Below are 24,020 nucleotides of genomic sequence, written 5' to 3'. Positions count from 1 at the left end.
GCCAGATTCTATGTGGCAAAGATAATAGGCTGTTAGAAAACATTGAAGAGATAAAGTAAGAGTCTCTGCTTCTTAGTTACCCACATACATATATGCTTCTCTGTAGATGCAATCATGTGTCACATGAACCCTGGCATTATATTAAAAATTATCCTCTATACCATCTGTACTTTGTTGTTTATAAATCTCTCTCTATGTACAATAAAGCCTTAATAAAATGGAAACACGCTAACTGCTGAAATAAAGCTAAAAGGACTGAAGGCTAAAAGCTGACGCAATTTTATTATCAATTCATGTTTCTCCTCAAAACAATATTCATTGATCTGACTGTTTCAGTCTCACTGTTAACCCAAAGCATCGCACAGACAGCTGAATTGTTACTTAAATTGGCGATGGAACAATATTCCTTTTGGCACATGCACTAGCCAAATGTCACAATCTGGTACAGAACTAAACCATGCAAGGAAACAAATGTTATATACAAGACTGGTACAGCTTCATTTTATGAATACAAAGATTTTTTTTTTTAACTGCTCAATAATTTCTACTGAACAAAATTGTTTTGTTGGTTATCTTTTTAAAAACTTGTTTAATGTTTCTAGTGTCAAAAACAGTGTAAACAATGAATTTTAATGTGTGTTTAAAGAGTATTGTAATTCTATACTTGTTAGCGTTTTTAATTTTATTTCCTCTTTGGCCTGTTCATTGTCTGTATTTTAGAAAATGTCATAAAAGTGGGTGTGTGTTTAATGGGCTTTGGTGTGTTACATGAAAGTCTTGTATGCTTCACAGTTTAATTTCTTTGACTAAAAACTGTACTGCCTTCATTTGTCTTCATGCTGAAAAGGGTTTTTCTTTGATGCTTTTGCTGAAAACTATTGCCAGATTAAAATCTTGCTTTTATTCCTCCTGCCTACATAGTATAAATACTGTGTTAGCATGCTTTGTACTCCCCCCCCCCCCCCCCCCACTCCTTGACGTAAATGGACGTCACTTCCAGAATTGAAATCGAATCCAACAAAAATATTCACAGTTACATAGTGTTGAAATGTTCTGTAAATAAATAATGCATCACCTTGTTTTGAATATGAACCAATGGGTAACCGATCTGTGCCATGTACGTTCCTGAGGGGAAATAAGCAAAGCCATCCCATTTCATTTGACAACTGGAGATCTAATCTAAATCACCAAACAACTCAGATTAAAGGTAATCCCTAAGTAACTGATTTCTCAGTGAAATTCTGACAGGCAGTGCGTTCCTCAGTAAAATGTGTCACCGTTTACATTGCCATCTTTAAATGAACTATTCAGCTGATGAGGTTAAAAATGAATCATATCCTTATCCATCATCCTATCAAATTCATGAGATTGTTGATTGTAGTAGCTAATTTGATAAATGATGAGTAGGAATTTGGACTTTAAAACAAGTGACAGATTCAAACTTGTAATAGTGTATTCTGAGTGACACACGAATTGTTCAAATTCCCTGCTCTTAACTTGGGGATTTATTTTAAAGATGAATGAGCAAGTTTAATCAACTTGAAATTATTCACAATCTGAAAAAGTTGCATCTAAATTTTCCACCTCTTAAATCATACACTAAGACCATTCATGGATATCTCTTCATGTCAAACCTGCAAATTTCAACCGCAGTTGGTATTGTGAGTCAATTTGTCGAACAATAAACAAAGGTCACCCAGTCCACTTGATCCAATTCTCCAGGGCAAACACGCATGGAAAGTGGCTGTCAAGAAAAAAAAACTTTTAGGGTTCATTTGGTAGATAATTATGTTAAAATATGTGTTTGACATTCACTATCCAGGTAATTTCTGTTCAATCGCTGCTGGAAAAACAGCAGTGGGAAACTGATGAAGTTTTCCAATAACGTGTTACAAGGCTTTAGGTTACAATATAATATCTCAGATTCAACACCCCACACAGATTTAATTTTCAGTAGGTTTCTACTGCTGCACGTCCAGGCACAATGAAGTGAATGGAACCAGCATATAAATGAAAGAATGAAAGCCTCCATTCTGACCGTGGCCCATTCTGACTGTGGCTTACTACTTATCTGATAAACAATCCGTTTACATCACTTGAGAATTGGAGTGATGAACTTACAACAGTTGCGCTGGAGGAGACATTATGCTCATCTTAGAATAAATTTAAAGACAAATAAAGCCAGGCATGAATAGTATTTTGTGCACAGAATGAAAAACACAGTGCAGTATGGAGGAGGCACTTATAGTTGTATTGAGCTAAAGTGCAGTTGCAGAGGTGGATTTACAATGAAATACAGCAAGAATGGCACAAGGCCCAGACCAATGGTGGGGCCTTGCATCAGCCAGTTTCTGTGGGCACCAATCAGAGCCTGATAACTCTGCATTTGCTGAAAGGCTCTGAGCCAATCAACAGGCAATGCAGAGCAACATCAGACTCTGATTGGTTAAGTCACCTTGGAGCAGGAAAATGGTCTGAACATTGAGGCGCGTGTGCATGAGGGACAAGAGGCGGCTGGGAAAGGAGGGAGCGAGGCAGAGGCAGAAGTCCTGTGTTTTACTTTTGTGAGAAAAGTTGCAGCCATCAGGTTTCTCGACCCAGGATTGAGGTTAGGCCAACTAGCAACAGTGAGGCAAGGCGTCGGACAACAGCCACGAGCCAAGGTAAGCCAGCCAGTCAGCAGCTGTCGAGCAGCAAGGGGAGCAAGTTGAGGGGTGACTCGACCCAGCTGGGGCTGAGGGCAGGCCAACCAGCAACAGCAAGATGACAAGTGAGACAGGAGACTGCCTTGAAGACCCCTGGCAAGTGAGGTTAGTGAGGAGTGTGAGGGGATGGGGGGAAAGAGTGTGAGGGGACTGGGCGAGAAGAGTGCATGAGGAGAGGGGGTCGATAGGGTTGCAGACTTGCAGGGAGGGTGTGTGTGTGAGGGCCGGGTTGCATTTGGAGGGAAGGAGAGTTTGAGAGGGGGGAATGGACAGGAGAAGATAGGGTGAGTGTTGCTTGAAATCCAGAGTGACATATTCAAAGCTAAAAGATAAATCCAATTTTTGCAGAGCTTGAATCAACATAGGATTGACTTCAAAAGCCCGTTCTTTCAGAAAATTCATTAAAATTAAGATCAGTTTCTTTCGCAATATGAAGTGACACTATCAATCTGGCTGTCAAAAACACAGAAAATTGAAGGAGAGACAAGAGGATGAAGCTAGGCAAAAAGACAATTTGTCATTTTACTTTTAAAAGTTTGAAGTATTGAACAGCGCACAAACTGCATATTCACCCTCAACCACCAAAAATATGGGTCCAATGACTTAGACTTACCAATTTCCAGAGATACCACAATGTCGAAAAAAGTTGAACAGGAAGTGGACTTGAATAGCAACGAAGTGAACCTGCCTTGAAGACATTGCCTTATAGGCAAAATCTGTTCCACTGGGTATGACTCCAACAGTTGGAGAAACATTCAAAGTTAAACATTTTGCTTTGTATGTTTCTTACAAGTATAAGGAAAATGATTGGATACAGCTGTTATTATGCAATTGGCTGAGCAATATTAGTTCCACCAATTGTTGCATTATTTGCTGATTGATGTAGGTTGATCCTTTCTCAATTAAAACATTTAAATTAAAAAATAACTTTGACCCCCCTGTTATTTCCCTCAGATATGTGCCATGCCTGTCAGAGGACACAGGTGGTGATCTTTCTAGGACTCCGCCAGTAATGCTCTGCAGGTGGCCTCTAAGAAGTCTACTAGAATGACCTGGGATGGCTTTGCTCTGACGTAGAAACATTGGCACAGCTTAGATCAATGTGCAGTATGTAAAGATTAATAGTCTTTTGCTAATCTTGTTGTCTTTAGCACTCATACTGAAAATAAAGCAACTCAATCTTGTTCTTCATTTTGTTACAAGAACCTCAGAAGGTTGGGAAAAGGAATACCGTTCAAACCTTAACTTAGTAGTTTCTGTGTTCAAGACTTCCTCAGACTAATTTTTACTCCTTCGGTCAAGTTTTTATCTGACTGTTTCTTATTGAATTGTTTTTTTGAATATCAGGTTCACAATCATTGCTTGTTCAGAACTTTTAAAATCTGAAGCAGACATGCTTCATTGGAGGTTCTCAACTTTTAATTAGATTCCTTTACTTCTTGATCCTGTAGAAAGAGTTAAATTGGAACTGAACATCTTTGCTTGAACCCTGCTCATGCCTGTTTTCATGTAATCTTCAAGGGTCTACTGCTGGACAAGGATACTGTACTGTGCCTAAGTTTGGTATATACGTTTGAATATTTGAATAATGAGCTCAGGGAAATGGTGTTGATAACAGGCTAGCTACAGAAGGCACACTTTGGAATCGGATATCCTCGGCACTGAGTACATACAGGGAAATGAACAGTTGACATTTTTGCTACTGAAGGACTGCTTAAAGAAAACCAAAACGTCAACATTAGGACATTTGTGAACTGTAACAAAAATACTTTCTTTTTAATTTCTGTGTATGATATTCATGCTAACTTGTATTATGAATTCACCAATTTCATATTTCTGTTTGCACAATGTTTCACTTTCCTCCTGCAAACTCGTGTGTATAAAGGTGTGAACTCAAAGACAGCAGCGAGGCAAAGTGGCACCTCATTTGTTTTGAGCAGTATAATTGTACTAAGATGTCTTCTCTGTGAATTGGATTTTAGATATATACTCATTTGAATTTATATTATTATACTTTTTATTTTTAATAAGTAATATTGTATTAAGCTGCTTCACCCTACCTTGATCCAGACATTTAGCTTTATAGGAATTAGACTTTTGTATCATTGTGGGTGCTAACATTTTTTGGGCAGGCAGTATTGAGATGTTCTTGCTATTAAAGTCTTTCATTTGGGCTTTAATAAAATATATTTAACGAAAATATGTGGTCGTGAGCTTCTGTGTGTTTCATGTACTTTTTATTATATTTTAGCAAAACATGCTCTGGCACACACACAGTAAACAAAATAATGCAAGTTTGAAATATGAGCAACGTATGTAATGATAAGTGTGTGTGCTCACTTTAATACTGAAAGGTCTATTCTTTGTTAATTAAATATCTAGTGCTGTCATACAAATGTCAATAAGAGATTGCAACATTCCGAATCAATTAGTTTGTAATCCTGGTTCCCAGTTCCCTATTCCTTCCTTTCTGTTAGGTGCTGCCCAGAGATGGTTTACAAAATGCATGGCAGTTTGATATTACTTGTGCAAAAAACTATACATTCATTTTAATAGCATCCTAAAATTTTGTGACATTAGAACAGTTAATTTGTTTCTTTATATCTTTCTTTGAAATGTGTAGAATAACTTAGTGTTACAAAAAAGGAAATATGATTTTTATAAATATAATTTCTCCCTTCACTAACATCATAAACAGGAAGATCAGTATGCTGCCCTGTTTTGGCAGATTTTGTACAAGATCACTGTTTCAAGGCTGCCTCCGATGCCAATTTGGGGCAAGAAGCATTGAAGGAAATGTAATTGTAGTGATAAGTGGAAAACAGAAAATCTGGTTAATTAGATGTTTTCATAATAGCAAGATTGGGATAGTGGGTGCGCAGGAAATGTGCTGGCACATCTTTTATCTTTAATTTCAACATAGGCCTTTGATGGATTTTTTAGACATTGGCCCAGATTTTGCTGGACTTATAACGTCAAGACTATCATTGCTCGCCACGAGTACAAGGTAAAACTGATAGCAACTTCTGGCATCTGAAGATGTACAGTTAAATGTGGAAATGCAGAGGATTTTGTCAGTGATTTGTTGATCTTCCACAGGCTGCGCTGTATGAAATCTGCATTAAGATTATGGACCTGTGTTAGGCTAATTACCCACTATTCCCATTCCAAAAATGGCTAAAATAGATGTTGGATCTTGTTCAGCCAGGAATGACTGATTTTTGGGGGGTTCAGTAATAATTACATGCTAAACTTCCATGGCCCCAAAAAAGTTAATATCACGAATATGGAGTTCACTCAGAAGAAAATTAATGTTTTGGAATTCATTAATGTTTAGTTTTTGTGTTTTGTTCTTTTATGTCATTCCGTTAATGCCAAATATATTCCTAATCTTTATTTCACTTTCTGTACAATGATTTTAAATGCAATTTTTCATTCCTTTTTTACTTCCTGTTTTGTTGTCTGCGTGTCTCAGTGTGGATTCTGCAATCTGAGTTGTTGAAGGTCTCCTGTGGAGGGCACCAAATTCAAAGATGCTTGATTCCACTCACCCTAACATGTCCGCAAAGTGTTTGTGAGCAGCTGTACAGCAAGTGAACAATTTTTCTTTACTGCTCACATTAAAATCTAGACCATTACATTTACAGACATGACATTGTGAGAGTGATTCCAGGATTACATAATAGATTAGCAGGATGGGGAATTGAATGAGGATGCAGTTTCATGCAAGGAAATTTGTCCGACATGTGATATTCCTAACAGAATAGAGAAACAGAGATATGTAAATATTTAAAGAGCAGGCAGTAAAAGTCATCAAAGCACAAAATATTTATTTTTTAAAATATGGATATGAAATACAAAAATAATAAATTTAGACAAGATATTGGTTATGTTGCAGGTGAATTATTGTCTGTAGTGTTGAGATCCCATTATAGGAAGGATGCTGGTGCCATGGAGATGGTACAGTAAAAAAAATTTCACACGTGATACTTGGAATAACAAGTTATAGTAATGAAGAAAGACTCAAAGAAATTTGAGGTTTTTTTCGCTGAAACAGCAGATTATGAATGTTATTCAAATCATCAGATATTTTGAATTGAAATTGTGAAGTAAAACTGAAAATGTATTCAAGGTGTATTGTTTAATTTGAACATTTTCATTCAGCTCCTGGTTGATTTTAAATTGAATTTAAATTCACACCAGAAATACATTCTGACCCATGAAATCTTACATTTAATTTGAATTCAATCTAATTCAAAGAAGCCAGAGCAACTAAACCTCTTGGCCTATTCAGTCTCATCTTTCTGCAACAGCCAAATGGATTCAACAAGTAATTAGTTCATGGCCCTGTTCCCGCCTCTAAATCAGTATTTCAAAGTTTCTGCTCTTCCTTGTCTAGAGAGTAATTGATGTTATCACAAAGGGATGAAAAATTGGGAGTTTGATAAAATTCTTGAAACAGATCTCACTCCAAGTCAAAGACTTTAATGCTTAATGGCCTTTTGAACAAGCGCTATCCAATCAAAATATAGCTTATATTAACAAATAATGCTGAAATTGGAAAAAAGGACCAAGCTATTAATTGCCCTCATGGTTTTGGTAGTGGGGTTATGCAGAAGAGGGAGGAATAACAATTCATCCTCTCTCACTGCCTCACCACCATCCACACCACACCACCTCCCATGCTGTTATTCTGAATGATGAAATCCCTTTGGGGATGGGCTACATTTCTTTGATTGAACTATAGCATTGCAAGACAGCAAAGCAATGTCGCCTTGAGGATCGACACACTGGGCTCTTGAAATTGTCTGTATCTGAAAGCAGAACATTGCTATTTACTATCAACACCATAAATTCATCCCACCAGCAGAGTTAGTGGCTGCATCTGACCAGATATGAATATAACACAGACACTTACGATCAACTCAAGAGCAGTCAACATCACTGAGCTCTTGACTCAGCTGCCAGCAAACATGAGTTCTGAATACACTGTTAGTGTTAATAGGAAAGTCCTGAAATCTTGACTAGCATAGAGATTGTTGATGCTGTGGACAGGAATACTACTGCTAGTAAGAGTGAGAATGAGGAAAGGGTGCAAGGAGTGGAAATGTTCAGGAAGCAGCTGAGGTGGATGGACCAGTCCCTGCCATGTCCAGTCCTGTGTTGGCTGAGCAAGCAGATGGTAACTAAGCTAGATGTGCCAATGGAGTCTAGATCAATGTCAAGCAACACTGTGTGATAGCTCCTATTCTATTTACAATCTGTCTGAAGTGGTTATTCACCTTATCGAAGATCAACCGCGCACTGGTGTGAGTTTTAAATACTGCTTAGATGGAAAACTCGTTCATTTCAATTGCCTCCATGCCAAATATGAACTGACCATTATAGACATATGATCTATAGTTTGTGGATGACTGCAGTGTCATTACCCATTCTGCACCAGATTTACAAACCATTCTTGATCTTTTCTCCATACAACAAATTTGGCTTGTCCATGAATGTTGCCAGAACAAAAGTCATATCAACCAACACTTGGTCAGCCAATATTCAATCTCCCACATATGTTGAAGAAGAGACTCTGGAATATATTGAGAAATTCCCAACCCTTGGCAGCTACCTCTCTCAAAAGACGACCATTGACAGGAAGATTTGACATTGGATCAGCTGCACCAGCTCAACCTTCTACAAACAACGGCAACAAATGTTTGACAACAAAGATTTCCGCAAGTCAACAAAAGTCTGAGTGTACAGAGCAGATGTTGTCACTGCAGTCCTGTACAGCAGAGAGACCTGGACCTGTGACACACAGGAACACTAGAGAAATTCCATCAGCAATGCCTCCAGATTCAATGGGAGAACCATTGAACAAATGCTAGTGGACCTCTTGAAACAAGCTCCACAAGCATTTAGGCAATTCTCCTAAGAAAATCAACATTGATGGACTACACATTGTGTTTACATGACTGAAAAGCATCTCCCTGCCAGGTCACGTTTTCTCAAGCCACAAATGGTCAGCATTTCAGGAGAAGACAAAGAAAGCGCTTCAAAAAAAACTCTAAAGCTGTCCTTGGCGGCATTGACATGAATGACTGAGAGGAGCTTGCGACCAATCATTCTAAATGGTGACAGCTTGTCCATCAAGCTGCATCACACTGAGTCCAAACACCTTAATGATGGGGCAGAACAGCGGCAGCGGAGAAGGAAAGAAACAAAAGCAAATCCTGCACTCCAAATCCCACTACCTTGTAGGGTGTCCTTCCCAAAGGTCTGCTGGTTGAGAATCGGCCTGTTTAGTCACATGAAAACCCACGGCAGAATCCCACAACCCTGAGTAGATGTCATCCTTGGCGATGATGACGAACCTATGGAACTTTTGTCTGAGCTAAATTCTTTGTGGATGAACGTGCTGTTGACAGAAAGGAAACCACAATGAGTGATTTTTTTTTGTGAGATGACCAAAGTTTGCATTGTGCAACTCATAAAGTTCTCAAGTTTCAATGGTTGCTTTGATGTTGTTTGGCATATGTTAGTGTTTCTGCAGTTTTTATGCTGTGCTGTCTCATTAAATGACTCAATTCAAACAACTGGATATTTTAATTTTTAAAATGGTAATAGACATGGATAAGATTTCGATGAGTTCGGGATGTTGGAGACTTGGCCTCCGCTCAAGATCTATGTAGTACTTAGAATTCCTTCATTGTTAATGTTTTTCAATCACGCACATTCTGATATGCATTAAACAATGGGCCGGGATTAAGAATTTTGGGGCGCTAGGCTTCAAGACTGTTTGGGGCTGTTTTGCACTCAGTCTAACACCACCCACCTCCCATCCATTAGAATTCAAACATGTGGTAAAATTCTTGAAGAAATTGACTTGTACAATTCACACGCACTGTATTAATAATCATGTTTGATTCAATTCAACTGATAGTGGTTGGCTGCAGGTTTTTGGTGTGATTAAATTTACTGGATTAGAGTTCTGTAGATCAGGATGTTCATCTACCCCTTGTTACATGGCAACAAGTTGTAATGGGGACTTCTCTTTGAGTCTGTAGAAGTTGTTGAGTGAGGAATCATTGATCAGGAGCAGCTATGTGCTTCACACCACATCCTGTCTCTCAACGTCTCTCTGACCAGCCGAAGCACAGATACATTCATAGAGTCAAAGGACAGGATTTTACGGCCTCGCTCGTGCGAGATCATAAGATTCCACCTGAGGAGATTTCTGTTCTGGGAACCTTGCCCATCCCAATTCTGGTGGTAGGGTTTCAGCCATAGAGTCACGGTGGTTTACAGCATGGAAACAGGCCCTTCAGCCCAACTTGTCCATGCCGCCCAGTTTTTACCACTAAGCTATACACAATTGTCCACATTTTGCCCATATCCTTGTATGCCCATCTTACCCATGTAACGGCTGAAATGCTTTTTAAAAGACAAAATTGCACCTGCTTCTGCTACTGCCTCCAGCAGCTCGTTCCAGACACTCACCGCCCTCTGAGTGAAAAAATTGCCCCTCTGGACCCTTTTGTATCTCTCCCCTCTCACCTTAAACCTATGCTCTCTAGCTTTAGAGTCCCCTATCTTTGGGAAAGGTTATTGACTATCTACTTTATCTATGCCCCTCATTACTTTATAGTCCTCTAAAAGATCATCCCTAAGCCTCCTACGCTCCAGGGAAAAAAGTCCCAGTCTATCCAGCCTCTCCTTATAACTTAAACCATCAAGACCTGGTAGCATCCTAGTAAATCGTTTCTGCACTCTTTCTAGTTTAGTAGTATCCTTTCTATAATAGGGTGACTAGAACTGTACACAGTATTCCAAATGTGACCTTACTAATGTCTTGTACAACTTCAACAAGACATCCCAACTCCTGTATTCAATGTTCTGACCAATGAAACCAAGCACGCCGAATGCCTTCTTCACCAACCTGTCCACCTGTGAGTTCACTTTCAAGCAGCTATGAACCTGTACTCCTAGATCTCTCTGTTCTATAACTCTCCCCTGTGCCCCATCATTAACTGAGTAGGTCATGCCACGATTAGATCGACCAAAATGCATCATCTTGCATTTATCTAAATTAAACTCAATCTGCCATTCATCGGCCCACTGGCCCAATTGATCAGTATTGCATTGCAATCCTAGATAACCTTCTTCACTGTCCACTATGTCACCAATCTTGGTGTCATCTGCAAACTTACTAACCACGCCTCCTAAATTCTCATCCAAATCATTAATATAAGTAACAGTGGACCCAGCACTGATCCCTGAGGCACAGCGCTGGTCGCAGGCATCCAGTTTGAAAAACAATCCTCTACTACCACCCTTTGTCTTCTGTTGTCAAACCAATTTTGTATCCAATTGGCTACCTCACCCTGGATCCTGTGACATTTAACCTTATGCAACAACCTACCATGCGGTACCTTGTCAAAGGCCTTGCTGGAGTCCATGTAGACAATGTCAACTGCACTGCCCTTATCTACCTTCTTGGTTACCCCTTCAAAAGACTCAATCAAATTGGTGAGACATGATTTTCCACTCTCAAAGCCATGCTGACTGTCCCTAATCAGTCCTTGTCTCTCTAAATGCCAGTAGATCCTCTCTCTCAGAATACCTTCTAACAACTTACCTACTGCAGATGTGAGGCTCACCGGCCTGTAGTTCCCAGGCTTCTCCCTGCAGCCCTTCTTAAACAAAGGCACAACATTTGCTACACTCCGATCTTCAGGAACCTCACCTGTGGCTGTCGATGATTCAAATATCTCTGCTTGGAGACCCGCGATTCCCTCCCACAACGTCCTAGGATACACTTCATCAGGTCCCGGAGATTTATCTATCTTGATGCAGTTTAAGACTTCCAGCACCTCCTCCTCTGTAATATGTACACTCCTCAAGACATCACTATTTATTTCCCCAAGTCCCATAATATCCATAAGTTCCCTAACATTCACACTGGAGAATTTCCATATGAGTTTGAATCAGTACGTTGGGTGAACCACAGAGCACAAAGATTGTAGAGTAGCTGTAATCACCACATTGTCACTCCATGCAATTTTAAAGGAGATGCATATAAACAAGTCTTTGAATGTGGCAGGACAAATTGAGCAGACGATTTTTAAAAAAGCATGAGGAATCCTTGGCTTTCTAAAGAGAGGCATATAGTACAAAAGCAAGAAAATTGTGCTAAACCTTTATCAAACATTGGTTAGGGAGGACTATTGCCAATATTGGACACCAGTATTTTAGGAAGGATGTCAAGGGTTTAGAAAAGGCGTAGAGGAGATTTACTTGGATTGTATGCTGATTGAAAGACTTCAGTTATATGGACAGGCTAGAGAAGAAGGGGTTGTTCTTAGAGTGGAGAAAGTTGAGGGAATTTGATAGATGTGTTCAAAATTATGAAGGATTTTAATATGGTAAATAAGGAAAAACTATGTCCAGTGGCAGAGTTAACCAAAGGACATGGATGTAAAATCATTGGCAAATAACCAGAGGCAACAACAAGGAAAACAAATTTTCCATAGTGAGTTGTTACGATCTGCAATGCCATGCCTGAAAGGGTGATGGAAACAGATTCAATTATAACTTTCAGAAGAAAATTCAATAATTATTTGAAGTAAAAACCTTTGCAGGCTATGAGCAAAGAGCAGGGAATGGGATTCATTGACTAGATTTAGGAATGATGAAGCAAATGGTTTCATTCTATGCTGTTTCATGCTTTGATTCAAAGATCTATTCCAATCTGATAAGGACAGAGATCCTGAACTTCAGGGCCCAATCTTTTTTTTAAATGGGTCTGGGTTTTTAGGAAGGTGGGGGCTCGGACCCCTCCATCAGGAGAGTTGGTGGGGAACACATCCCCATTAACTCAACAGGCCCAATGCCATCTCACGCTCTAACGAGCATTGATTGGCAGAAGGCAGGACTTCCATTCTCACTTGGGTGGAAGCCCCGCCTTGGAGAGCTGACGGACGATCAGAGTAAAATTCTGGCCATGCTTTCTAAGCATAACAAGCTGTCCGGAATACTGGGAACGGGCCTAACAACATTTATTTAATGTTGATTAGTGTGAAGGATATCTTACCCACATGTGAGGGCTTCTGATGAAAGGCATAGAAATGCCAGCTGTGCTTACTCACTGAAGAATAGCACAATATTAGGCAGCACAGCACACACAGACTGTTAGAAAAGGGAAGATGACACTCCCCAAGTTCCAAACAGACAGCACATGTATTAATTTGTGGACTATTACTTGGGGAACAGTGGTGCCATTGGTCCCCAATGAAGAAAACACAATGTGACCGATGTATTAACTTGGCTTCTGTCTTCTGGTCATTGATTTTTTTTATTACCGGTGTGCATTTCTGTGTTACTGGCACCTCCCTCCAATGGCATACAAGATATGTTGTTGCAGTTTTCTCCCCCAGGCACCCAGCCGTCTTTTTCTCCTTTGCTGCCACTCGCCAAACTTCTTAGATTCACCCCCCTTTAATTCCCTTCCTACTCGATTCCTGACTATTCCGCTGAATTTTTGTACTCCCTGTCCTCGTTTTCACTATTAATAACAGCCAGACAGTTGGTATTGAATGCCTTTAACAAAGAAGAACATTCCACCAATCTTTGCAGCAGAATAAAAGCTTTAGATGCTCAATGTTTATAGAAGATTTTTTAAGGGTTTAGTCAAATGGATGTACTTGGAGAAGAATTTAGTCTAAGGATGTATTTGGTAGAAGGTTGAATGGAGAGGTTTGGAAGAGAGGTCCACTGACACAGTTTTAAGGGAAATTGTAAGGATGTGATTGCACAGAGGTCAGAGGATGCAAGAGCTGGAAGGCTGGATAAGCTTGCAGAAGTAGGGTGGGTGAGGGCATAAAGAAATTTGTAGATGAAGACAGTAATTTTAAATGTCATCTACTGGGGATGACAAGCCAGTGTAGGATGGTGCAGATGGGAAAACAAGACTTATTGCAGAATAGGATGCAGGCAGTAAGGTTTTGTGTGGTTTAGCACTTCAATGAAGGATTAGAGAGTGGCAAAAACGCCAAAGGAGAAGTCAAGTTTTAATAAATAAAAATGTTATTGGCAGTGTTGGTAAAATAGGAGCAGAGGTGAATAATATTGGAGCCTGAAATAAGAATTCTTGGTAGTTTGCAGAATTTGGGGTTCAAAGCTCAGTAATGAATGGAATATAGTGCTGAAAGTGTGTCCAATCGGATTCCAGCTAAGTGACTAGCCAAGGAGGGTGAAACAGTTAATAGTGACAAGTTCTGTTTGGTGAATCTCTTATAAATCCCAAGGTTGCAAACTCAGCATTATTGCTATAATTCATCTGACACCGATTACAAAGAAAAACAGATTTACAGACACATTCCCTTGACTTTTAGAGAATAAGTGAAATAGTCCTGTTTCCTAATGTCAAGTAATCTCATTGCATCATTAAGAGCAAATGCACTGGCTTTAAATAAAAAACGGATTTTTCTGATGAGCGACACAATTATGTTTTGCGTTTTGAGAAAAATAAATGTTTCCAACTGGATCTTCAGAGTGAATGGTCAGCCCTAAGGATACTTCCGAGATGTCTGAAAATGTGTTTTTAATTACCTGCTCCAAGTTTACATTTAATATAGTTTACCCTCATAACTTGGCTATTTGAAAGTGCAGTTGGTAGCTGTAAAGTAATTGTTGCTTTGTGTTCTGCAGAGTGTTGTATATTTATTATTTGGCTGATTATAGACATCAAACCAATGGAAGAAAGGGAGTTTCAGTCATTGATTCTCTGTCTATACAACAGCATGTTTGCTATACTCCTAAATATCAAATCCAGATCCAAAAAAACTGGAAAAGCTCACATTGTGTTACTCTCTGAAAACTCGTGATAAGTGTCAATCACCCTGGCCTGAACTCGACGCCTGTTCTTTTGGATTGTCTGGTTGGGATTCCGCGCTATCCTTTCTGGTGGGTAGAATAATTAGAAGGGGGATTTTTTTCTCCTGGATCTTTAGACATCCTTTCGACTCAAGTTGTTGAGACTCAACTCCCTTCCCATTCCTTAGCACCAAGCGGTTATCATGATTTTCAATCTCCATTCATTATCATTCTTATTACTAAACTGGCTGACCTTCTTGGACCTGTAAAGTCTGGTGCCCACACGGAAAAGCTTTGGTAAGTGTCCCCCACCCCAACCCCGCCCTTCCTAATCGGGTAACTTTGAGAATCCCTCTTCGAGCGTTTAGAATAGAAAATGATCCAACGCAGTGTGTGGAATTCTACATTTAAATACAGTAAGAATTTTAAAAGCGATCCAATGTTAAATGCTTCAGAAAAATCCAATAGATACTGGGAAGGGGGCGTCTGGAAAAGTCAATGATAAGATGTATTCGAATGCCACATAATTAAGGTGCAATGGTGTTGAAAACGGGTCGGAAAGATCCTTTTGATCCATTTAATCCAGAGGCTTTTTAAAAATTAAAACGACGTGTTGTCTTTTGCCTGGAGATAGTCTCTTGGCGACTTTCTCGGAAATGAAGCGGTTAATATTTAGAAATAGAACCAGCTCCACATCCGCTCAGACCCACGGTGAAACAGGATGAATGGGTGTTGGGGAAAAGAGCAACTCACATTTAACCATTTTCCAAATTGCGTTGGGTGTGTTTTCTGGAATGATGCGGTTTGCCAGCGGCGCCAAATACACTGAGTTAAAATGCTTGAAATAACAAAATCTTAAAATAACGCCAAAATACAGCAATTAGTTTGTCTCTTTGAAAAGCAGCAAATTAAACAACTTCATGATAAACATGCTGCACTCCACTCTATCTCTGAAGTTTTATGAGCGTGTTTTTAACTACTTCGAAACAGTGCAGGTTATAGGAGAGACCCGTTACAAATCCATGGTCCATTGAAGAGAAGGATGTTTGCTGGATATGAGCCCAATGTTTAAAATAAAGAGATCCTTGAAGATGCGACATTGAGGGTTTAATTCTGTGAAATGCCTGCCTCCTCCCTCACTTTAAATGGAGGCTTTTAAGTTAATTGGTTAATGGCTGTAAAATAGAACTTTGTACACAGAAACTGAAGAGATCAAGGGCCAGATATCGACACGTTTTAAATTATGTCTATATTTCCAAATGTCTTATGTTTGAATAAATGTTCCACTTACCTGTACTATCTGGTTTGGGACAGCGCCACCTTAGGACATGGAGATATATCGAAATGATTTCTCATGGGGTTTCTTTGGGAAGGAGGATATTGAATCATCTCACTGGAACTGCAGGAGGCACAATGTTCTATATCGAATGATCACCTGCGATGTACAGCACACTGACAGACGAGTAATACAAACACGGCATAACAAACTCAATAGAATCTAATCGCCGGGGCTTTGGTTCTCTATAAGATCATGGAACGAACGCCAGCCATTATCACAGAATTGTTACAGTGCAGAAGGAGGCCATTCGGCCCATTGTGTCTGCACCGACTCTCCGAATGAGCCGCTCACTTAACCATGCACATCCTTTCTTTTCAGCTCCCAGCCTTTTGAATGTCTTCAAAGAACCTGCCTCCACCACACCCTGGAAGTGCATCCCAGACCCCAACCATTCGCTGCGTGTTAACGTTTGCCTCACATCGCCTTTGCTTCCTTTGCCAATTACTTTAAATCTGTGCCCTCTTCCTCTTGACCCTTTCATGAGTGGGAACAGTTACTCTCTATCTACCTTGTCCACACACCTCTATCAAATCTCCTCTCAGCCATCTCTTCCCCGAGGAAAACAGTCCCAATTTCTCCAATCTGTCGTCATAACCAAACTTCCGCATCCCTGAACCATTCTTCTGAACCTTCTCCAAACTCTACAATGTCTACACACCTTTCCGAAAGTGTAGCACCCAGAACTGAATCCAACAGCTTAGCTGAGACTGAACTACTACTTTCTCTTGAACTCTATGCCCTTATTAATAAAGTCCAGGATACTGTATGCTTAACCAACTGCTCCTTCAAACCATCCTGCCACTTTCAATGATTTATGTACGTATACACCCAGATCGTTCTACTCTTGTAGCCCTTTTATAGCTGAACACTTTATTTTATATTGTCTCTTCATGTTGTTCCTACCAAAATGAATCATCTCACATTATTCTGCATTGAACTCCATCTGCCACCTGCTCACCCATTCCACCAACTTGTCTGTGTCCTTTTGAATCTCTACACTATTGTCTGCACCATGTACAATGCTTCCAAGTTTTTTATTATTTGCAAATTTTGAAATTGTGCCTGTATACCAAGGTCTTGGTCATTAATATATATCAGGAGGAGAGAGGGTCATAACAATGAGCTCTGAGGAGTTCCACTACAAACCTTCCTCCAGTCCAAAAAACATCTATTAACCACTACTCTGTTTCCTGTTACTCAGCCAACTCCATATACGTGCTACTGTCTCTTTTATGCCCTGAACCTGAACTTTGCTCACATGTTTGTTGTGAAGCACTTTATCAAATGGCTTTTGAAATTCCATGTGTACCATATCATCAGCATTGCCTTCATCAACCCTCTGTTACCTTTTCAAAAAAACTCCAGCAAGCAGGTTAAACATCATTTTCTGTTAACAAATCGGGGCTGGTTTTCCTTACTTCACCTGAATTTGTCTATGCGACTATTAACTTTGTCTAGAATTATTTTTCCATGTTTCCTCATCACCAAGTTTAAAGTGACTGACCTCCAGTTGCTGGGCTTATCCCACCATTTTTTGAACAATCTATGATCCCCTGGCACTATCCCTGAGTCTAAGAAAAATAATGGCCAGTGCCTCCACAATTTCCATTCTCACTTCTCACAGTTTACTTGGATGCGTTTCATCCAGTCCTGGTGCCTAATTAACTTTAAGCCTCTCCTTAATAATATTAAACCATTCACTGTCTGAATTACCTGTAACTTTCACCATGACTTGTACAACATCTTCATTGGTAAGGACAGATGCAAAGCATTATTTTAATACCTAAGCCATGCCCCTGCCTCCATTTGTAAATCCAAATTTGGGCTATAATTGGCCTTGCTCCTTTTACCATCCTTAAACTATTTATATGCTGAGCGAAGACTTTGGGATTCCTTTTTATATTGGCTGCTAGTCTCTTTTCACACTCTCTCTTTGTTTCTCTTATTTTCTTTTTCAATTCCTCTCTGAACCTTCATATTCAGCCTGGTTCTCCATTGCATTTTCCACCTGACATCTATCCTAAGCACTCTCTTCTTCATCTTAATTTCTGTCTCTTTTGTTATCCAGGGAGTTCTGGTTTTGCATACACTTCTGTTTCCTTTTGTGGAAACATATCCTGATTGTGCCTGAGTCATTTCTTCTTTGAAAATAATCCATTGTTCAGGTACAGTTTATCCTGAAATATCTTAACTGATCTTAAATTCCAGTTCATCTTGGCATTGACTTGTTACAACCTACAACTCTCACACATAGATCAGTGGGATTACTCTGGCCTGAGATTGGTGGACCCAAACTCCAGGACAGGACTTGAACACAGCAAAATGCTGAGAGAAAGCTCCTTATGTGAAATATTGTCCTAGAGATGAAATGTGACACCTCGTTGTCCAGGTGTCCATGACCCTCAACTATAAACAGGAAGTTCTCCAGATGTCCTGGGTGGTATTTATCTCTCTAACATTATTACCACGTTTGCCTACATAATAATAGTCATTTCAAGTAAAGAACTGGCTGCAAGAGGTTTTGGGATGTGAAAAATGCTATTTATATACACATTTACATCCAATAACTTCCACTATCAAGAATGTGCACTTAGAAAAAACAGATTGCATAAAATAGTTTATTTGCCAAAGTTATTTTTTGCACCGTCATTGAAATAGTTTACGATTACGTTTGAGTGAAATATCGGTTACAATAATCTCTGGTTTACAAACCAACGTTCAAAACAGCTAGTGCTATTTCCAGATTCTTCTAGAAGCTGCATCAATGAAACACCTCAAGAAGGGGAAGCTTCATCAGGAGTTTGTAATGTGATGTTGTAACGTTTACAGATTAAGATACAGTTGGCGATATATTAAATCTGCCACATTTATCCCTCTCTTTAACTCTGTAGAAGAGTCACACAGGCTCAAACGTTAACTCTGTTTCTCTCTCCACAGATGCTGCCAGAGCTGATGAGTTTTTCCGGCATTTTCTGTTTTAAATTCAGATGTCCAGAATCGCACTATTTTGCTTTTAAGATACAACTTGCGATCGGCTGTTACATTCCACAGGTTTATTGTTCAATGATTGATAGTATCATTATAGATTTTTGATTAGAAATGTTTTACATTTTTATCACTACTTCATGCCCATTTCTGTAATTAAAAACAATACAATAAGTCAACTCAATTCTGATAGACAATGATTCAATCCTGGGTATAACGGAATGCTTAGGTTCTGTCACTGCCTTCGAATAATCCTTTTCCTGATAAACGTTGAGTAATTAGATTTAGTTAATAAAATATTACGTTATACACATACATTAACACTTTCCATATGTCTCCCCTTACCAAGAATTGAAAGATTACAGATCACCTGAAATAGACAACCATTTCATGATCGTGGCACTGGGATATTCCATCAACCTGCACCCCGTCATTGTAAAAATCCACCCTTCTGACACTGTGGTTATGCGCTTGGCTTTGGAGAGTTGTCTGTTCTTCACCTTTTGTTTCGTTCTTGGAATGTGAAAGTCGCTGGTGAGGCCAATATGATTGACCATTCCAAATTGTCCTTTAGAAGATGGGGGTGAACCGGCCTCTTGAGGCAGCTGCAGTCCATGTGGTGTAGGTACACTCTCGGTGTTTGTTAGGGAGGGAATTTTTTGGCCCACTGTTTCAATGTAACACACTGCAAGGTAAGGAGAACGTGCAAGTTGATCGTGTTCTGATCCCAAATTAGACATATCATCCTCTCACGAGAAGAGCATGGCAGTTTATGTCTCCGACATTCCCAAACTATCAAGTGTTCTGTTCGTTACTTGAGTCACATACCAAATCCGAGTGTTAGAAAGCAGAGAACAATTTAGATTGGGAGCTATACCCGTTCCAGGTGCTGAATTCGATTATCCCTGTACATGAAGTTTACATTATAACTTGTTAACCTGATGAATTAATTTGTACCTGGCCGGTATCATTCATTGGCTGTAGGGCATGTTGGTATGTTTTCTACAGCATAATAACCATTAATTCGGCAGAAATGGATTACAGCATTTTAAAAATATGGCGAGATGATCAGTGCATCATCAAACACCGCTGCTGCAAAATAAACCTGTGTCAAATTAGTTGGTGTAATCAGAACATTTGCAACAACGATCTTCGTTTTCGAAGACTTCTGCGACCATTTTCTTTTATTCAAACATTAAATGTGCCCAAATTATTGAGTAAAATAATGGGCTGTTCCAGCAGATGTCATCTAAAGATGAAGGGAATAATAATGTGATGGTTTGTGAAAGTTAATGTAAATTCATCGATGAGCAAATCTACATTTCTCCGCATTCGTTTCTCATTGGAAGGCAGGTGTATATTTCTCCTGAACTTTACCTTTTCAGCACATCAGGAAGCCCATCCTCCCTCTATAGGAGAGCCGAGGAAAGTGTTAGATCTTCAGAGAATTGTTTCTTTCGCCGTTGTCTCTAGTTTCTATGTGAGTAGAACTAGGAATACTTTTTAATTACAAATGCACAATGAACAATGAACAAGAGACACCATGTAACTTGGACCATTTGTTTATATATATCATAGAAACCCTACAGCACAGAAAGAGGCCATTCGGCCCATCGAGTCCGCACCGACCACAATCCCACCCGGGCCCTACCCCCATATCCCTACATATTTATCCACTAATCCCTCTAACCTACGCATCTCGAGACACTAAGGGGCAATTTTAGCATGGCCAATCAACCTAACCCGCACATCTTTGGACTGTGGGAGGAAACCGGAGCACCCGGAGGAAACCCACGCAGACACGAGGAGGACGTGCAAACTCCACACAGACAGTGACCCAAGCCGGGAATCGAACCCAGGTCCCTGGAGCTGTGAAGCAGCAGTGCTAACCACTGTGCTACCGTACCGCCCTATGGGCACATCAATGTCAATACTTCTATTCATAGACAAGTATCCAGGTATATTTTTAGGTATCAGTGTAGTCAGGTTTTATAATCATTTTTTTTGTATTTAAACTGGTTGTACACAAATGTGTTTTGTAAAGTATAAATCTGTATGCCTGTGCATTCGCGTGGATGTGTAGGAATGGAGGACACTAGATGTAAACATGTGTTTACACATAGGTATATATACACATGATTGTTGCATGCATATACCCACGCAGAATATCACAGTCCCCCAAAACAATATAATACTGTACTTCAAAATAAACTTGTCAAATATCCCAATCAGTAATACAGCTGATGAAGAAACATGAAAACCTCTTCTCACACAAATGGACTTACGAAATTGACCCAAGAAAAATTAGAGAATTCTCTTCCTCCAAAATATGTTCAAAACAGACTATTAAGCATAAAGATATTCAGAAATTTCAAACAGTTAATTCCAAAAATAAATTAAATTAAATTGGTATAAAGTGGAAGGAATTCCGATTTTATATTAACATGAAATTCACTTTGTTAGAAAGGAGGGAATTGCTCAGGCGAGAGGTTGGAGGATACAATTATATCTTTAAAATGAAAAAGAAAGATTTGAAATTACCGTGACGATATCAGATTAGACTAATAAACTTCAGCAAAATCGAGCCTGGAAACTCGGCAGTGGGCAGTGAAGGGACGCGATAAGCGAAACAGCTGGATGAGTTAGGAAATGTTGGGTGGTACAGGCTAGTGGGGACGTGGTGGCTGGAGAATTTGTGATAATGAAACCAAAAAGCTCCACCTTTGACAAAGGGTCATCTAGACTCGAAACGTCAGCCGTTTTCTCTCCTCACAGATGCTGCCAGACCTGCTGAGATTTTCCAGCATTTTCTCTTTTGGTTTCAGATTCCAGCATCCGGAGCAATTTGCTTTTATCTTGTGATAATGAAATGTGTTTTTTATATTATGTTGAACTGCTTTATTCGTGTATTATTTCCTGTTAATTGCCATTGCTGTGGAGAATGTACATATTAAAACATGACCAGTACCTAAAATAGGGTAATACGAAAGTCAGAAACTCGAATCTTCCCTGATTTTTGGCAGCTTTAACTCTGACAAAATTACCAATGCTAATTCCCTCTCCCCTCTAGTGTGTTAAATTAAATTTTGACAGCAATCCTGTTATTAGCTTTGTTGTGAGTTGCTGTATATTTGAGCTGTGGGCCAATCTCGCTTGAAGGGGTTAACCTGCCAGTGGGCTGTGCGCAGGGCGGTGAGTGCGCAGGCGCTCTGTCTCAGGTAGCAGTCGGAGTTGGGGAGCAGCGCTTTGTAAAGCGCTTCTGTGGAGCGGAGACAGCGTGACCTGCAGCAGCCAGCCCCAGCCCAGAGGCAGCCAAGGCGAGGACAATGTCCCCTGCACAAAGATCAAGCTGAAAGCAGTCGGACGCTCACTGATCCTAAGGGGTGAAGGAGAGGGAAAAGGCGCCAGCGAGATAAAGCGGAGTTTCTTCTTAAAAAGGCAAACGGGAAAGTTTTTGAAAACTTTTCCAGTACTTTGCAGAAGTTTGTACGTTCAACCCTTAGTGCATTTGAGCGGGTTACCTGCCCCCGGCTGAGAGTGGCCGTCGGTTGAAGGCAGTTGTTGGGCTGCTGGATGTGTTACTTTGTCAAATTGAGGGGTGGATGTGTGAACAGAAATAGCCAGTTAGTGGAAAGTGGCAACTCGAGAAGGAGAGGCAGTGACCGCAGCTGGGAGCTCCAGGATCGATTTGCTGTCGGCGGAGAAGTTTACTAAAACAAATCGAAGCGAACACCAAAGGGAGAAAGTACTTTGGGTTAACGATCTGATTTATTTCAAGTGGATTCACGGTTTCAGTAATTCTGTGACAGCCCCTGGAGAAATGGCTGGACGGCGATCCAGTAGAGCCGAGCTCTGACAGACAAAAATACACCATTGATGAAGTGACACTGCATCTGAAAAACAAATTGTCTGTCAGGTAAACTCATCTGCGCCCAGACGGTAAATACGATAACATTGAAAATAAAATACAGCTGCAAAGGATAAGATTGCAAAATCTAAAGCTAACTCCAGTAAAAGGACAAGAGTGTGATATACAGTATCGACCACAATTGCAGTAAAAAGGGGGAAGAAGTTGGCCGAGTGTGTGTGTGTGAGAGAGAGGGGGAATTGCAAACTAGAGGAGTGAAAGGACTGGAGGAAGTGCGAGAGGAGTGCGGATCTCTTCATGTGCTGGTGTTGGGAGTGTGGAGTTATGGATCCAAACCTGAAAGAGTTTCAATAACAGGTGCAACATGCTCACACAAGCCAGCTCCAGTCCTCTCACTGCCCTGCAATCCTGAGAACCAACTGCTTCGTGCTCGCTCTGTTGGCTTCTTCATCCGGAGAGTCTTATTCTAAACAACACAATAGAGGAACTCTGATTAACCCTAACAGCCTGGATATTTACCCCGTATTCCTGACCCTGAAAATGCAGGTGAGTGTTCACCCCTCTTCTGGCCTGTTCCTTTTAATGGAGAGAGCTAGGCAAATGAATGAGAGGTATAATGGATGAAGATAAAACGCTAGTTTGGTGTTGAAAATTGTCTCATTGTTACCATAAACTGTTTGTTTCTGATAGCAGAATGTTGCAGGGCGAGTGTAGTATTGTTCTGCTGAGTAGGTGTCTGTTTACTTTGTTTGGAGTTTGTGTTTGCAGATTTGAGAAAGAACATTGATAAGATAGCTTTATCACTCAGCCCCCTAGCTTACCTTTCCTCAATACTGCATTTAATTTTTGCATTCCCCCAGTGTCATGTTCCTCTTTCCTAATGAATCTGTCGCGTTATTTTACATCTGAGTTCACGCCTTTCAAAAAAAAATGACTGGAGTATAACTCCTGCAATCTGTCATTTCAATGGATTTGGAACAGGATCCGCTAGAATACAAATATCAGCTTTGGAGGATTTCAGTAGAATTTGAGTTGTGTACCGTTTAAAAGTCTTCTCAAAATCCAGTCCATGCGATGCCTTGCTTTTCCAGGCAAATTACTTTTGCTGTATTCCACATATTCAAACTTACGTGAATATTTTTAAAAATGTTCATCCTTCGAGTTTATGAACCAAATTTCCAAGTGTCCTGTGTTGTTTATCCTACCTATGCACACTTCAGTCTAAGTTGATTTTTTCCATGTAATACATCATTAGTGGCCG

At 40.0% G+C, this 24,020-nt stretch overlaps 2 protein-coding genes across 2 annotated transcripts in view; one reads left to right on the top strand and one right to left on the bottom strand.

Moving 5' to 3' along the window:
- Nucleotides 1–19,511: 19,511 nt before the first annotated feature.
- Nucleotides 19,512–24,020, bottom strand: part of LOC144498641 (F-box/LRR-repeat protein 14) — a 55,155-nt gene continuing 50,646 nt past the window's right edge. Inside the window, exon 2 of the mRNA XM_078220071.1 lies at nucleotides 19,512–19,576. Within this exon, the coding sequence (XP_078076197.1) occupies nucleotides 19,535–19,576 (42 nt within the window). The 3' untranslated portion in view covers nucleotides 19,512–19,534. The remainder of the gene's footprint in view (nucleotides 19,577–24,020) is intronic.
- wnt5b (wingless-type MMTV integration site family, member 5b) overlaps nucleotides 22,086–24,020 on the top strand; it is a 127,208-nt gene continuing 125,273 nt past the window's right edge. Inside the window, exon 1 of the mRNA XM_078220072.1 lies at nucleotides 22,086–23,305. Within this exon, the coding sequence (XP_078076198.1) occupies nucleotides 23,300–23,305 (6 nt within the window). The 5' untranslated portion in view covers nucleotides 22,086–23,299. The remainder of the gene's footprint in view (nucleotides 23,306–24,020) is intronic.

The sequence above is a fragment of the Mustelus asterias genome, chromosome 9 (genome assembly GCF_964213995.1).
Source record: "Mustelus asterias chromosome 9, sMusAst1.hap1.1, whole genome shotgun sequence".
Classification (NCBI taxonomy): Eukaryota; Metazoa; Chordata; class Chondrichthyes; order Carcharhiniformes; family Triakidae; genus Mustelus; species Mustelus asterias.
The sequence above is the reverse complement of the archived record's forward strand: the minus strand, read 5'-3'. Positions and strand labels throughout refer to the sequence as shown.